Source organism: Podarcis erhardii, assembly GCF_964252035.2.
Source record: "Podarcis erhardii genome assembly, chromosome: 2".
In the NCBI taxonomy this organism is placed as follows: Eukaryota; Metazoa; Chordata; class Lepidosauria; order Squamata; family Lacertidae; genus Podarcis; species Podarcis erhardii.
The window spans coordinates 44,668,644-44,684,766 of record NC_138498.1 but is presented as its reverse complement, the minus strand read 5'-3'; the positions used below and the strand labels follow the sequence as shown (position 1 = coordinate 44,684,766).

Sequence of the window (16,123 nt, the reverse complement as noted above, 5' to 3'; positions counted from 1 at the left end):
ACCTTTGCAAACTCAAAGCAGCTAGCTTGCAAAAAGAATAACACAATGGAATAATAAGTAAAGACAAAAGTTTAAAACAACTATTTAAAACATTCGAACATTATTTAACACTAAACTAAAAGCAGATTAAAACATTTGTCAGCATCCTACATATTTGGGCAGGTTTGCTTTAAATAACAACAACACGCTTTTAGCAGGCACCAAAGAGCGTACAGTGAAGGCACCTGCCTGACGTCAATAGACAAGGAAGTTCCGATGTGTGAATGTTGCCACACATAAAGATCGAATTCGGACAAATGCAGGATGAATATGATGTGGTACCTCTAAAAGGGCCAGTTCCACAAATCTAAGTGGTCAAGTGAGCATATATAAAGTGATCATGCAGATAAACTGGCCCTAAGCTTTATATGCTAATAGTAACACAGTTTGAGCTTGTCCCAGCAGCCATTGCAGGTTTCTGAGCAGGGGTGTTATACACTGACAGGGTCTTACTCCTGTCAGCAGTTGTGCTGCAGCACTCGGCATTAACACAGCTTCAGAATCAAGAGGAAGGGAAGCTCCACACAGAGTGTACTGCAGTAATCCAATCTTGAAGCAATCAATGCACCAACTACTGTGGTCAGACTTTCCCGGTCCAGGAACAGCTGTAGCTGTTGTACCAAGTGCAGCTGGTAAAAGGCACCTCTAGCCAATGAGGCTACCTGGGGCTCCAGTGACAAAGCTGGATCCAGAAGTATCCCCAAACTGCAAAAATGCAAAACAAGGGGAGAGCAACCCTGTCCAGGATAGGCTATTAACCAACCCTCCAAATGTCCCTATTTTCTAGGGACATTCCTGATTTAGAGAAGCTGTCCCGGTTTCTGATTTGATCCCGGAATGTCCCACTTTTCCTTAGGACGCCCCTATTTTCATTGGAGAAATGTTGGAGGGTGTGGAGTTATCCGACCCCCGAGCTGTCTGAAGGAAATCCTGTATAAGGAAGTTTTTTAATGTTTAATGTTTTATTATGTTTTTATATACAATATATTGGAGCTGCCCGGAGTGACTGGGGCAACCCAGTAAGATGTGTGGGGTATAAATAGTAAAATTATCATTATGGAATGGGATGTCCCTATTTTCATCAGAGAAATGTTGGAGGGCATGCTCACCCACAGTGCTTCCATCTTTCCAGGATTCAAGCTCAATTTGATTTTCCTCATCAATCTCACCACTGCATCCAGACACAGGTCCAGGGACTGCGCGGCCTCTCTCTACTGGAGAAATTATGGAGAAACAGAGCAGAGTGTCATCAGAATACTGATGCCACCTTGCCCCAGAACTCCCAATGACCGCTCTCAATAGCTTCATATAGATATTAAACAGCACTGGAGATAGGATAGTGCCCTGTTGCACCCCATGACATTGCCTCCAGGGGGCCGAAAAGCACACTCCCAATGGTACTCTACAGGCTGTGTCCCATTGCAACACAAATATCATTCCCGGAGCCTGTTCAGAAGGATATCATGGTCAATAGATGAAGAGGCTGAACCCAGGCTGGAATGGATCCAAATAATCTGCAGAATCTAAGACCGCTTACAGCTGCCTCACAACTAGCCTCTACATCAGGCATGACCAAACTTGGCCCTCCAGCTGTTTGTGGACTACTGTTCCCATCATCCCTGACCACTAGTCCTGTTAGCTAGGGGTGATGGGAGTTGTAGTCCCAAAACAGCTGGTGGGCCAAGTCTGGCATTGCTTGCTCTACATCACCTTCTCCCAAAAGGGGGTATTTGCAACTGGTTGATAGTTGATAGTTGATTCCATCTAAGTGGTCCAAACTTGTTTCTTTAGAGCAGCTGCACCCCTTCCTCTTTCAAGGCAGCAGGGACCATCCCCTCAAGCAATAAAGCATTAACCCCACTCTGGACCCAACCAGTCAGAACCCCTCTGACAGATTTCATAAGCCAGGAGGTGCAGGGGTCAAGAAGACCAGTGCCTAGGGGCACGGCCACCAGCACCGTGTCCACATCAGCTGGTTGTGTCAGCTGAAACTGATCTCACACACATATCCTCGATTCTGTCATTGGGTACTTCCAAGAGGAGCTGCAACAAGCGCAGAGGCAAGATCACTCCTAAGTCAAGCGACTTTATCATCAAAGGGTGTGATCAGTTGGATCTTTGAATTCTCCAGAGCACTCTGCTAGAATGGTCTGGACCATCCAAAATAACCTTTACCCTGCCAGTAAAGTCTGGACCATCCAAAATAACTCTGCCACTAGTGGACATAATACAAGCAGCAAAATGAGCCATCTTTGCAACACACACTGCCACATGGTAGGCACATTTACGTGCGCTAACCAGTGTTCAGTTGTCTTCAGAGTGAGACTTGTGCCGCTTGCTCTCTGCCCTTCCAAACATGTATAAGCTAAAAGGGTACCAGACTGATCCATTAGTCTGGGGGCTCACGATGAAAGCCTCCATACTGGAAGACTTGCACTCTTTAACTGAAAGGCTGCATGGGGCAGTGATCACAGGGTCAGGCCAAAGGTGGCGAGGCCAAGGTTCAAATCTACACCTAGCCAGCCCTGTGCAGAGCTTGTCTGAGGCCTGGGATATGAGTCCCTGGTCAGCTGGGAGGTACGGGCATTCTTGGCATGACAGCATAAGACCAGCAGGGCCCTGGCAGGGCCCCTCTGCCAACATAGCCCCCTGAGGCTGAGGGCAAGCGTCCCTGGCTGCTCCCCAACCCTCTACACGGGCCTGCACTCAGAGATGAAGCTCAGTGGGTGGCCTGGAACCAGACATTGCCTCTCCATCTAACTTATAGGACTGTAATGAAATAGCATCTGGTGGGTCTGCGTTGCTGTGATGGCCTGGGATTCAGACTCGGAGGCTGAACCAGAGGAATCCCAGCCTGCACAGGAGTCTCCGCCTCCAGAACCAGCTGAGCCGGGGCTGGGGCTTGAGCCTGAAGGGTCCCCTCCTGTGCTGGATCCTCAGGTGCAGGCACCAGCTGAGTCTGCTCTGGCTCCTGAGGTGATGGAGGACCCATTGCCTGCAGGTGCTCCACTCTCAGCCCCGTCAGGGGAAGCTGACGTTGCTTCTGGGTCCAGTAACCCTCCAGCCTCTCCTGAACTGCAGAGGCTCAGGGCAGAGAGGCGGAGGGAACTAAGTTCCTGCAAGAGGAGTGCTCGCCTCCAGGCCAGGAGAGGCGAGTCACCTGTGGATCGAGGCTGCTCTATGCCTCGGGGCAGATAAAAGCCAGCTAGCCCCAGTCCCAGGTTGCAGGAGCAACATTGTTGGTAGCCTGTTCCCGCTTGCACCCTGTCCTGCTCTCCTGCCAGAGTTCCTAACCTCACCCAACTCCCTGCCTTGTACCCTGCTTCAGCTTTGACAGACAGCCTCCATACCGCACCCTCGACCTTGGACTGGACTCGGACCTCGCTGCACGGGTAACCCTCGGGACCAGCACAGTTGCTGGCCTGGCTTCCCAACACTGCATGTGGCTGCCGTTTACTGAGAGGACAGAGGGGCAAGGTAGCAGGGAGCTCAGGATGCTGTAGGTGCAGTGGCAGAGCCAATCCAATGCTCCCCATGCTGTACTGGCACCAAGATGAGCTCCCCACTGCCTTGCCCCTTCCCTCCCCTTCTTGGCAACATGCAGTGACACAGTGTACTGGGGAAGCAAGCCAGCAATGTAGACCCACCTGTGCCACTCTGCCAGCTGCTACTGTGGTTATGGGGACAAAACTGGGGTGCAGAGTAATGGCATACATCAACTGGAACTCATTGGAGGAATGCGATAAAATAAATAAAATTGATACACTAAAATACTAAAGAACAGTTAACATATATAATGCATATTTCCACATCACTGGCAGAGAAGCCATGGAGAGAAGCAAAGAACTCTCGTAGATCTGTAAGGCACTGCTAGGAAGAAGTCTGTGTCTCATCTTCTTGGCATCCTGAGAACACCGTCACGAGCCTGTCAAGTGCAGAAGCACGACTGAGGCTGAAGAACAGAAGAAAGGAAACATACTGACTCACCTGGTTTGGGAGGCAGGGGAGGTTTTGCTGGCTTAGCAAGTGTGTAAATCCCTGTAGGGGGGAAAGGGGGGGGTAGAAAGCGTTCAGGGAACTGATATTTCTTGAAGATGACATCTCCATTGCCTAGGACCCACGTACCTACGGGACTGCTTCTCCTGGTATGCCACGCAGAGGACCTTAAGGTCCACAAATGACAACACTTTGGAGGTCCCAAGTCGCAAGGTGGTTAGATTGGTCTCAACTAGGGCCAGGGCCTTTTCAGTTTTGGCCCCGACTTGGTGCAACGCTCTGTCACAAGAGACTAGGGCCCTGCAGGACTTGACATCTTTCCGCTGTTCCGCCTGGCCTTTGGTTTGGACTCAGTCTGACCCTTATGTTTTCCCTCCCCTTATGGCTTTGATCCATGAGCTACTTTTAAAATGAGGCTGCATTTTAAATTGCATTTTAACCTGTATTTTAAATTGCCCCCCTATTATGTTTTTATTGTAATTTTACTGGTGTTAGCCGCCTTGAGCCCGGCTGAGAGTGGGGTATAAATAATAATAATAATTATTATTATTAAAGGAATGACACTGGAATCTGAAGGACAGCAAGAAAACAACTGAACCTGGATCAGACAAAGGAAGTACTGTGATGCCCCTCTTATGACCCCTAAATTCAAGGCCAGATTAAGGTAGCTGGGGTCCCTGATACAGTTCCCCAAATACAGACCCCCTCCCCACCCCCGCAGAAAGTGCCTGGAGTAAAGAAAACACATCTTATAGGTATCTTAAAGATTAACAATGTTATTATTACATAAGCTTTCATGGACTACAAAAATTATACTCCAAACATGTTCAGTTTCACAACCCTCGGCAAAACACAAACATTTCAACAACCTTAATAAACAAAACCAAAATATTCTGAGCATGTGCAGTTTCAAATTTGAAACTCATTTCCCATTGTTTTTGCTCTCTTCCTAACTTTTGCTCCCTTCCTAACTGTCACTCTTTATAAAATAACATTAAACATTATGGGGTGTCTGTATTTAAGATCTGTGTTTATTTTTAAAAAAAATAGTTGTTTTTTCATTGATACTGAGCACACATACACAAACCTTTGACTCCTTTTTGACAAGAAAGCCAAGGCTGTAGTCCCTTACCCTCTGATACAGTATGGCAATTAACCCTATTAAACATGAAGAGACTTACTTCTGAGTTGACGGGTAGACCATTGTATAGTAAGTTAACTGTACAGTGAATTCTTAATGACCGGGCAACTTATTGTGCAGTTGATTTGGAGAAAATAACTTGTAGAGAGCACATTATAACAGAGAAAATCATCAAAGGAAAGAGCCATTGCCTTAAAACAGTGCTTTTTTTCTTTAAAAATGTTTAGGAGTACTTTCATTTTGACTGAAGAAAATCACCATTTTATAGCTTAAATCGGGGAAAATAAATACAGTAAATGGACAAAAGTGCAAAGATTCACAAAAAGTTCAGGGGTATCCCCCCAGAAAAAAGCACTGCCTTAAAATACTGAAAGGAGATCACTCAGAAGGGTGATGCACATTTTGCTTTATAACTTTCCTTCTACTAGGTGTAGAAGCTTACGGTACTTTTTTCCCAAAGAAAGCTCAGAGCATGGACGGTGGTACAACTGCACTATTTCTATGGTTGCCATATGTCCTCTTTTTCCAGGCCATGTCCTCTTTTTCATGGGTAGAGTAGTCACAGTGATCCATAGTGAAAAGTAGAAGTTGGCAAATGTGTCCTCTTTTTTGCTCTTCAAACCCCTCTATTTGCACCATTATAAATCTAGCCATGACCTCATCCACTGCTGGATTTCCAAATAGGCAGAGTAGGCACTGGTCTATGGGCCTTTTAGGGCCCTGAGACAACAGATCAAAATAATATTGATTTGATCTTGAACTAAAATTACAATCAAGCTTTCTTAGTTCAATGGTATCCCACTAGAGTGGGGGGCCCAAAATTTTGACCGCCTAGGGGCCTTCACAGGGTTTAATCCAGCACTGGCCTTATCCCTTCTGGGTACAATCACACTCAGCTGTTGTGGCCGACCCAGAGCTCCCCTGTCCTCATTGCTGTCTCACTCTGCTCCACTGCCACTATCCACCCCCACAAGCAACCCCTGGATAATATACACACAGGGCTGTATGTGTGTGAACTCTCAACAACAAGATCAGAAGGAAATGAAATGCAGAAAAGTAGAGACTGTAATAATTGCATTAACATAATAATCACCACCTGTACTTTTCTGCATTTCATTTCCTTCTGATCTCACTGTTTAAAATCCCCCTTGCAACCATGGCGCATATATATACAGCATATGCCTGCAATTCGGGATAATATTTCATGTATCTGAGGAGATGGGACGGAAGTCAACAAAAGCTTATACCCTGCCCTTTAGCCTAAAGGGCTCTCAACATGACTTAGAAAAATCAGTTCTAAAATGCCATCGGGCTCACAATCGAAAAAGATATGACACATAAGGAAAAAGGAATGGGAGGGAAGAGGGACGTGCAAGCTCAAGCATAAGTTCTTACAGTTTATTTGTTAGCCTTTAGGATGACACAAAACTCTATGCTGTAATCCTTTCTAGTAGGTAAACTTTCCCAAAGAAACAGGGAGCAAGCACTGCAACTTCCTGAAATTCAAAGCAGAAAACAAAGGCCCACTCACCCTGTGATGTTGTCATGCCAGAACCTGTGGGGGGAAGTCTTGGGACCCGCTCAGCAGAGCGAGGAGGAGGAGGCCCCCCAAATACAGGAGAGCGATCCATTCATGCCCTTGCCCTGAGACTCGCTGCAGTAGCAGTGCCTGGTGCAAGAGAGCTCAGAACTTTTGAGTCAAAAGGAAGTGAAACTGAAGGGCCTCTAAGGTGCTCCTATTCGGGCAAGGCACAGCAATGAACACCTCAAGTCTCATTTTATCTGGAAGATATTGCAGAAAGCACCTCTTTGGTCTTAGACACAGGAAACATGCAAGGGATGTGTGAAGTGACTTGGGGTGGGGGAGAATTCAAAGCAGAAATTTCTTAATAATTACTCTCAGACATGGGTAGGCAAACTAAGGCCCGGGGGCCAGATCCGGCCCAATCGCCTTCTAAATCCAGCCCGCGGACAGTCCAGGAATCAGCGCGTTTTTACATGAGTAGAATGTGTCCTTTTATTTAAAATGCATCTCTGGGTTATTTGTGGGGCATAGGAATTCGTTCATTCCCCCCCCCCAAAAAAATATAGTCTGGCCCCCCACAAGGTCTGAGGGACAGTGGACCGGCCCCCTGCTGAAAAAGTTTGCTGACCCCTGATGAGAGATAAATATTTGTACACAGGGCCAGAAAGTTGGGTGGTCATGTGTCTTACTTGACAAAGGACAGGCCTCAGTTTGAAGGTGTCCTCTGCTTGAAGGGCTCTCAGGTCCAAGTCCGGTTTAAAGGTAAAATAAGAGCAGGAGGGGGGAGCAGGAGGGGCCTTGAAGGTGACCTTCAGCAATTGGCACCTGGACTACTGGCTAAGCTGCCACACAGGCCAGTCACAGTCTTCCCAACGATGGTAAGAAGTATTGTAAACTATCTAAATTGTAGTAATTATTGCTACATGTTATGTACTGAAGTTCTCTCCCTGGGCCAGCAGGGGGATACTGTAGATAGTTTTCACTCAGGTCCACATATGCAAATAAGGAATTGAAAGTGATGTTCAGTGATTGGATAGTTACAGAAAGTTGTTACTGTTGCTTTGTAGTTGAGCTCTATATAAACAGGATGGCTGAACCCTTCCGCCCACTTCTGTTCTGGGCCTGTGAATAAACAAGAGCTGTTTGAAGAATCGCTCTGTTGTCTGATATGTTCACCCACAACTTAACACTACAGATCACTCAATACACATACTGTACTGTATTTAGCATATGCAAAATTGGTGCAAGTCTGTGTCCTCTTTTTTCTGGTCATGGATTTATTCCTTGTGGGTGATGTGTAAGTGGCTGCCCTCATACCCTCATAGAATTGAGTTGGAAAGAACCATAAGCATCACCTGGTCCAACCCCCTGCAATGCAGGAACCCTTCTGCCCAATGTGGGAATTGAACTGACTGATCAGATAATAAGTCTTTGTGGGTGGTTCTTAAGCATGCATGTCTGGATTAGATTCCACATAAACTGCTTATGTTCATAGAGACGTACACCTTTGTGCTATGAATGGATCCAAAGTAATTTGCATCTTCATGCCACATAAATGCTGTCAACCTCATTATTCCATATGTGCCGATTCATTGAGCTGTACCTCTTCGTACTGGAAGGCTTAAATAGATTATCTTACACTGAAACCCATTCATAGGATTTATAGCCTTAAGTGTCCAGAACACATAGTGATAGAGAGTTGGTACAGCAAAGTGGTTAAGAAACTGAGCTAAGTGAACCAAGAGGCCCCCAATTCAAATATTGTCTCTGTCATTGTCTTACTAGCTAGCCTCAGCCAAGCCATCTGCAGTCCATGTGAAATTGTATTGAAAAAGGGTTGCCATACGTCCGGGAATTCCTGGACATGTCCTCTTTCAGTGGGACTACAAGTCCATCCTGGGGAAATTTTACATTTTAAAGCAAATATCTAGGATTTTGGTTTGTTGTTTGTTTGTTTTTTAAAAAGTGCACAGGCAACTCTGGCTCGGCGGTAGTAGGTGGAGGGGAGGGCTATAGAATGATTTTCTGCAAAAAGCTCAACAACCTTTTGTGCGTTTGCACAAAAAAAGATCATCAACTTTTGGGGTGATTGTTCAAAAAAGTTCTTGAAATAGGGTAACCCTAATTGGTGATAGTTTAAGAGCAGACAAATGAAGGACTCAGAGAACACAGAGCAGGAGATTACAACTTCCAGTTGCCCTTGCCAAAGAGAAAAATAAATCAATGTTGCTATTTTTTGAAAAGGGGAAAAGAATACTGAATTCTCACTCAGTGAAGTTATTTGTGCATTATAAACCACTATTAAAATTTTACTTAGTTGCCTAGACCCAAGGCACAGTGCAATAAGTTTAGGAGAGGTTTAAAAAGATACAGAAACTTGTTTCCCCCAATTAAGTTTATTTCTGGAGACTTCCGGGTCGGCGCCATCGCCGAATGGCGGACTCCCTCCGAGCTCCGGAGGGAGCCTGCACGGCAGGGGCTGGGTCCTACCGCACCGGCGATGCGGGGACCCTTAAAAACCACGGCCACGGGGGCCGTGGACATGGAGACTCGGCTGACACCGTTAGCGCCCTCCCGACTCGTGAAGGAGCCTCTTTAAAGGCTACGGATCGGGTGCCGGGGAGAAGCGTGGTGTTTTGAGTCCTCTGCTATCCCTGCCGTGCGAAGCCGCATGCCATTCGGCGGAGAGCGCTGGCTTCTTCCTTTGAAAATTCGGACCTAAAAGAACAACCTGTAAGTAATTGGAACTTGGACTAAAAAGAGGGATAAAAATTTTAAAAATTTCGGAGCGAGCGGGGGAGGCGCAAAAAAGGAAGTCAGCCACCCCCTCCATTGTAGAAGGGTCAAAGCAAAGGATCTGATAACTAAGATCGGAGTAACATCATTTTGGCAAGTTTTTAACCTCACGAGTGAAGAATATGAGATTGAGCTGGAGGAGGAAAGTAGAATTCGGACTTAAAAACAACCCCCCCTGGAACCCCGGGAGCGATCGATGACGGAGTTTGGAGAGGAGAAAGGCAAGTTTTGACAGCTGTCAAAGAGCTGTCAAAGCGGAAAATAAGATAGAGACTATGTTACAAGGACTTTGCTGGTTATATTTGTTATAAATTGGATACAAATTGTTTTAAATAAGGATTACAAAGTTACTAGGGCTAATGGATGCGATCTGGAAGAGAACTCAGTTTTTTCAATTCACCTAGAGGAGCCGAGGGACATTACAAGTTTTAGCTGGAAATTGGAACTGAACTGTTTATCTCCTGGGAAACTGCAGAAATGGAACATTATTATGACTACAGAGGCCACTACACCGAAGAAGACAATGGAATCATCTGTTGTGGAATGAAAGGAACTTGACGTAATGTTTTGTTTCTGAATAACAAGCCTCTGTAAAGGAACTAACTTTTGGAATTAGGACATTTGTGCAGGAAAACAGGGACGGAAAGAAATAAAAAGAGGAGTGTGATCAATAAGAACAACAAAATAACAAGAATTGGACCAAGTCAAAAGTGGGGACATTTGGGACATCCAGATTTGACAAGCTTAAGGATTATAATTTGGAGTTTTTCACTCCTGGATATAAAAATCTGGATGGAAAAAATGGGCCTCTCTTTGAGACAGAATCCTTCCATGATTGGACATTCGAAACTAAAGAGGACTGGCAAAGGACTATGATTTAGAGAGACGTGGAAATATCGGACATTGAGGAACATTGGGAACGCAACCGGGAAAAGGGGGGGTGGGAAATGTGGAATCCTTAAAGGCGTAAACTATGTTTTATTTAGGCTATATACATCTACATGGTATTCTAAAGTGGGGAACTCGTGGTGGGAATAAGCCGATTTTAGGGGAATGGAAAATAATGTTTTTTTTAAAAAAAAAAAAATTTGGGTTAAGGATAACAAGTTTGAATTGAGGAGAAGAACTTGTTGAGATCATTTGAGAGATTTGGAATACAAGGGGGGGAGGGAAGGGGAAGTCCTGAAAGGATGTAATTGGAAAAAGATTTGAAATTGGATGTTTTATTAATTTGTAATTAATTGGAAAACTTTAATAAATATTATTAAAAAAAAAAAAATTAAGTTTATTTCTGTACCTATTTGGTGGAAGCAGCCAACAGAGGTATGTAGGTGTACTTTGAAGCAAAAATCCCACAGTATTCTGCAAGCAAGAGACCAAGCTTTATTTTATTTTATGTGCAGTACAAAGGAACAGAGTTTTCAGGTTGTGAATGAGAGAGTTAGCACTATTTCGTTCAGGAATTTACATTACCGTTAACCTTTATTTCAAAGGGGTATTATTTCAGCAATTATTTCAAGCGATTTGTCACCCAGGCTCAACTCACTTGTAAATAAATCCAAATCTCGCTTTCCAAAGGAAAGCAAACCCAGGTAAGCACTGCCCCTGGAACCTCTCATTACTTGGGGAACTGAGAAGCACATAACAATATTTAAGTACCTGCTTCTACATCCGCCAAATTCTTATCACCCCCCCCAAAAAAAAACTGTTCACAGAGAATATGCACATTTGAAGATGTACTTCGTTTATTTTAACAATTTGTAGACAGCTTAAACACAGTCGCCCCTAGTGGTGTACAAGATATCTTATTAAAATAAGACTAAAAATGAGTTGAAAATGATAAAATCAGAGTTAAAACTACAACATCCTAAAATTTTGGATCTGAGGACAAATCTACCAGAGTCTAGCTTAGGAGTGCAGATGCCTTGCTTCAAATGCACATAGGCAGAGCCCTTTAGCTTGCACTGGCCCAATGGAAAGCATCATTAATTTCAGAGATAAAAGCAAGGACTCACCTGGGATACAGATGCTTCAATGGATGCCTTATTCTGAAAAAAGGACTTTCCTTGGGTGAGGACAGAATGTAAGTAACTACCACACATGTGAGTACAGACTAGAAGTTACACTGGCATTTTATTTAGTTCTGCAACTTTGCTGGGCATTCCCCTTATCCTTCCCTATCTTGATTTAAAACAAAAAACAAACTTCCTTTAAGTATGATAATTGGACACAATGGTTTGTGTTGCTATTGTATGGGTCATGGAGTTGTGGTGGGCACTGATTTATGGAGGCTGCAGTACTTTCCTCTCAGGTCTCCTTTAAGAATAGAGAAAAAGCTAGTAAAATCCTGAGGTGTTCTTAGTTGCCACTCAAAAACAGTAGTGCAGGGACCAGAGTCTGAAAGACCAGAGGAGAGCAGATGGAAGCTTGATCATGCCAATGTTGGGAAGTAGCAGAGCAAGGTATAGAAATCTGTTTTAATATTAATTAACCAACTGTAGGATTAGCTGTGAGTTTTCCATGTTAATTTTACAACATGCAAAAGTATTTTTTTCCTTCAAAGAAACCCTAATTATTCCATCATTACGTGTTCCTGGGTAAGCTTCTTAGTTTTGTAATGATATAAATAGTATTTCCTTCTGCATTTTCTATGCATATCTCGTCTTATAGAGCTTTGATGTAGCTTGCATTTGATTGCTTCTTTCTAAGTCTTCTATTCTTCCAGCTGTGAAAGCTGCTCAGTTCAGTTCTTAATTTTTTTGTTGCTTCATGTGTGCTTTTATTTCTATCGCACCATATTGTTTTGTCCCACCCTACCCCCTTTCCTGAGCCGTGCAAAGTTCAGGCAAGGTAGCCACTTACACATCACCCCAAAAGAGGAAGTGCATCAACACCCAATAAAGAGAATGAAATAAAGAGAAGAGATTTGCATAAAATGTACATGTGCCAATTCATACATGTAGGTGCACATTTAGAAAGAATTGCTATAATTTAAACAAAAATACAATAATCTAGGCATTGTGAGAAAGACTATGGGACCAAGTGGCCTGTGTGCTCAGTCTGCTGTCCAGTGAGCAACTCCAAGGGCCCTCCTTGCTCTACCTGCTTCAAGGTATTTATCTTTAAACTGGACTTGGACCAGACAGCCCTCCAAATATAGGACTGTCCTCTGTGAAGTAGGGCACATGTGACTGTAAGTTTAGGACACCTTCACAAAGACAGTTTCTTGTGATTGAGGCAATTCTGGAGAATAGTGGTGCTATAATCCACACACATCTAGGGTTGGATCCAAGGTGTTCCTTTTGTGTCCCCTGAACACACACCCCGTCAGTGCCACCTCTCTATGTCCTCAGTTATCCAGCACAACTTTCCAAAGGGCTACAGAGGCAAGGGGGGAAACTTGCTTCCCCTCTCTTCCTTCAGCAGGCACACCCTGTGAGCAGAGTTCTGTTTACGGGAATGATTGATTCAAGCCGTAAAAGTTAAAGAGAAATAGGAGGAGGCAACAAGTCCAGGCTGTGCTCATCAGAAGGCAGACTTAAGGAAGGCTCCAGAGTCCAATAAACTCAGAGCATGCTATTCAAAGCACAAACAAGTCTTTCGCTGGGCCATTTGGCTGACCAACCAAAAAGATTGCTTAAGGCTGCAGTTCTAGACACATTTACTTGGGTGCATGCCCCACGGGCCTCTCTAGGGATTATCTCTGATATGAATAGGCTTATGCTGTAGCCCCACCTGTCAATCAAATGGGCTCACTCTCATGGCCGATTGGGTGTGAGCCCCTGTGAAGGTGCTCTGGCTGGAATCCAATGTAGCGCTAAGGCAACAATTCCATCAGCACAAAACATTATCCGCTCTGTCCTCACTCCTCCAATTCTATTCTAGGAGTTCCCCCAACCCTCTGGAGCATCGTGGGGAGGGAGGAGGGGGGAAAGACCCATTGCACAAGCTAAATACTTGTGCTGATGATAGGACAGTTTAGTACCCTCTGTCAGCCCCAGTCAGTTTTCAGGCGTGGTTTAGTTTCATTTTTCTTCTCCATCTGCAGACATTTCCCCTCTCCCTTTGCAGGTGAGGGTTGACTCCAAATCCTGCTTGCAAATGGACTTCGGCTGAGTGTGTGCTGTCAGGCAAAGACTGTGCCTTGCCAAGCTTCTGACAGCATGCCTTCAAGAGAGCTTGCTGAAAACTACCTTTGTAAGTGTCAAGAACCAGTTGATTGTAGCTCACTTTGGCCCATACCTGACCTCAGGTGTAAGGAAGGTGGGCGTGGGTTAGCAAAAACACCCCAGTAGGGAGGCCTACCAGCCTAAATAGGCCTACAGTCTAGAGGTTTCCCATTCCTGCTGCAGGTAAAAGCACAAACCCATCAGAATTACTAGCCAAATTAAGATATGCAAAATTCCTGCACAACTTCCAATATGGTGCTCAGGAGCTCTTTTCAGACATTACAGAATAGCAAAATGAATGGACATTGGGGTGGGGACAGCAGCATAGCAGCAGGCTCCTTCCCCAACTGACAGACCTGCCCTGGTCTTTAATGGGGGTAGACCTTGAACTTGGATTTCTGTTTCTGACAAACTCTTTAAGAATAAGTCAGTGTGGTACATAGCCAAGACAAAGGCTAAAAGGCTCAACAGATGACAAGCTAAGAGGTTGATCCACTGAGCAACGTGCCCCTTGCTATTTGAGAAATGGGGTGGCCACAGTTTTAACATGGAAAAGAGTCTTGCGATTAAGCAACCAGGCAGCCCATTGTGTGGGTTGGGCCTGAGCAGTCTAATCACGCCAGTGCTGGCATCTCCTAGGATGTGGAGGAGGAGTCAGCGCCAGCATGGACTCTGATTTGTTGTCCAGTAGCTCCTTCCTGGGTGGCCAGTTGTTGACAGCTGGAGGTGCTGGGGGTGGATTGGCCAGAGGGTGCTGGCTAGGGGTATATCTGCTGGCCCACTTGGCTCCTCTCCTGGATCCACCGCCTTGGTTCCTAGCCTACTAGCCTTTACCTCTGATTCTGATTGGGTGACAAACACCCAATCCCACAGGGCCCCACCCCTAGGTCCTCAAATCCCAACTCTCCAGGCTCCTCTCTTCTCTCCCCCTGATCCAAACAGCCTCTCTAAGATTCCTCTATAGGGAGGAGAACGAGGGCTGAAAAAATCTATCCAATGAAATTGTCTGTCTCACGAAAGGCTTGTGTGTTTGTTTTTAAAGTCCCACAGGCACTTGCCACATTTGCCTTGACGGACTAAAAAGGCTATTCTTCTGGAATTTATTCCTTTTAGAGTGAGTAGACCAGATGCTGCACATGCAGGAACAAACCCACCACACAGAGGCTTCCTCATCTGTGCTCTCGCCCCTCCTTTCCCAACCAAATAGACCGTTATGACCTTACCTGGCTTTGCCATGGTTCCTTTGGAATTTGACAGTTTGGAAGTTGGCAACCAGTTTCCATACTGCCTCTCCTCGGCCATGCCTTGTGGCTTTAAGGGTTTTGAGGAGGAAGAATGTGGTCAACCCATCAAATTCCACTCACTAAGCGTCCCACTACTAGGTTCTTTGGCTTCTACCTCTAGTTTCACTTCTCCCTTTTAGAGGAGGTGCCCTGAGTACCACTATGCAAATAGTCACTGAATTACTCAGAAGACCATGGCTTTGTACGTGAAAGTCCAACAGCAGGTACAACAAACATGAAGGGAATGATTGTAGTCACACTACACTAAGGTCACTGGAGCTGAATCTTGATCGGCCTACTGCAGATCTCTAGTGATGACACCAGATGTAGTTTATCTACGGCAGTGTACATGCTATGCCTTTAAAACACATTCAAAGAAGATTTCCCACCCAACTCAAATAATTCTGGGCACTCCAGTTCCTTAAGGATTGCTGAGAACTGTAACTCTGTGGGGGGTCAACTACAGTGCCCAGAATTATTTGAGGGGGAAATGTGCTTTGAATGTTCTTCAAAGGCATAGTGTGTAAGCAGTCTAATTTAGGGTTGAGGAACCTCAGGCTCAGATGCTGAATGTAACCCTCCAAATCTCCCTATCCAGCCTATGGGACTCTAGTCAGGTCATGCTCCCCCACCATCATCCTCAATTATTTTAGCTGGCTGGAATGTGCCTTGAACAGTGATAATACATCTTGCTTACCTAGATGGAGGTTGCTGTGAGGATAAAACAGGGGGTAGCGGAGAGAACCTTGGGTGCATGGGTGTAGCCAAGGGGTGGCAGCTGCCACCCCCCAGATCAAATAAAACAATAGAAATACTTAACTTACTGACCAATCAAGTCGGTCCTGCCCCTCCTAACAAAAATCCTAGCTACGCCCATGCTTGAGTGCCTTTGAGGAAAGATAGGATATTAAAATGAAGCCCCAGTCCCAAAACCCTGCCTGAAAACTCACATTGGTTTCTAAGTGGAAGTGTGTGGCTGTTCCAGAGCAAAGGCAATAAATGCTACCCCATTACAGTTTCCCTCCGTCTTCTGCTCAACAATGGTAGTTTGATTTGATGATTGCCTTCTTCATATGTTGTTAGGTTTGTATCTTATACAGATTCTGGTTTTTAAAAAAATGATTTATCTGATCTCTTGGGAGCCACCTGAAATGCTTCCCAAAAAGTAGTCTCT

At 45.0% G+C, this 16,123-nt stretch overlaps 1 protein-coding gene across 6 annotated transcripts in view; it reads right to left on the bottom strand.

Moving 5' to 3' along the window:
- The window catches only part of LOC309333098 (asialoglycoprotein receptor 1-like), a 37,607-nt gene extending 22,448 nt beyond the window's left edge, over nt 1-15,159 (bottom strand). For 2 of the 6 annotated variants that reach the window (XM_081846536.1, XM_081846538.1), the window contains exons 1-3: nt 6,708-7,330; nt 4,027-4,077; nt 1,149-1,253 (exon numbers count right to left, since the gene is read on the bottom strand). In XM_081846536.1, the coding sequence (XP_081702662.1) occupies nt 1,149-1,253; nt 4,027-4,077; nt 6,708-6,807 (256 nt within the window). In that variant the 5' untranslated portion in view covers nt 6,808-7,330. Of the gene's footprint in view, nt 1-1,148; nt 1,254-4,026; nt 4,078-6,707; nt 7,331-14,889 lie in introns of those variants that run through there. The other 4 variants (XM_081846537.1, XM_081846540.1, XM_081846539.1 and 1 more) reach the window with 4 other exon arrangements.
- Nucleotides 15,160-16,123: the final 964 nt, after the last annotated feature.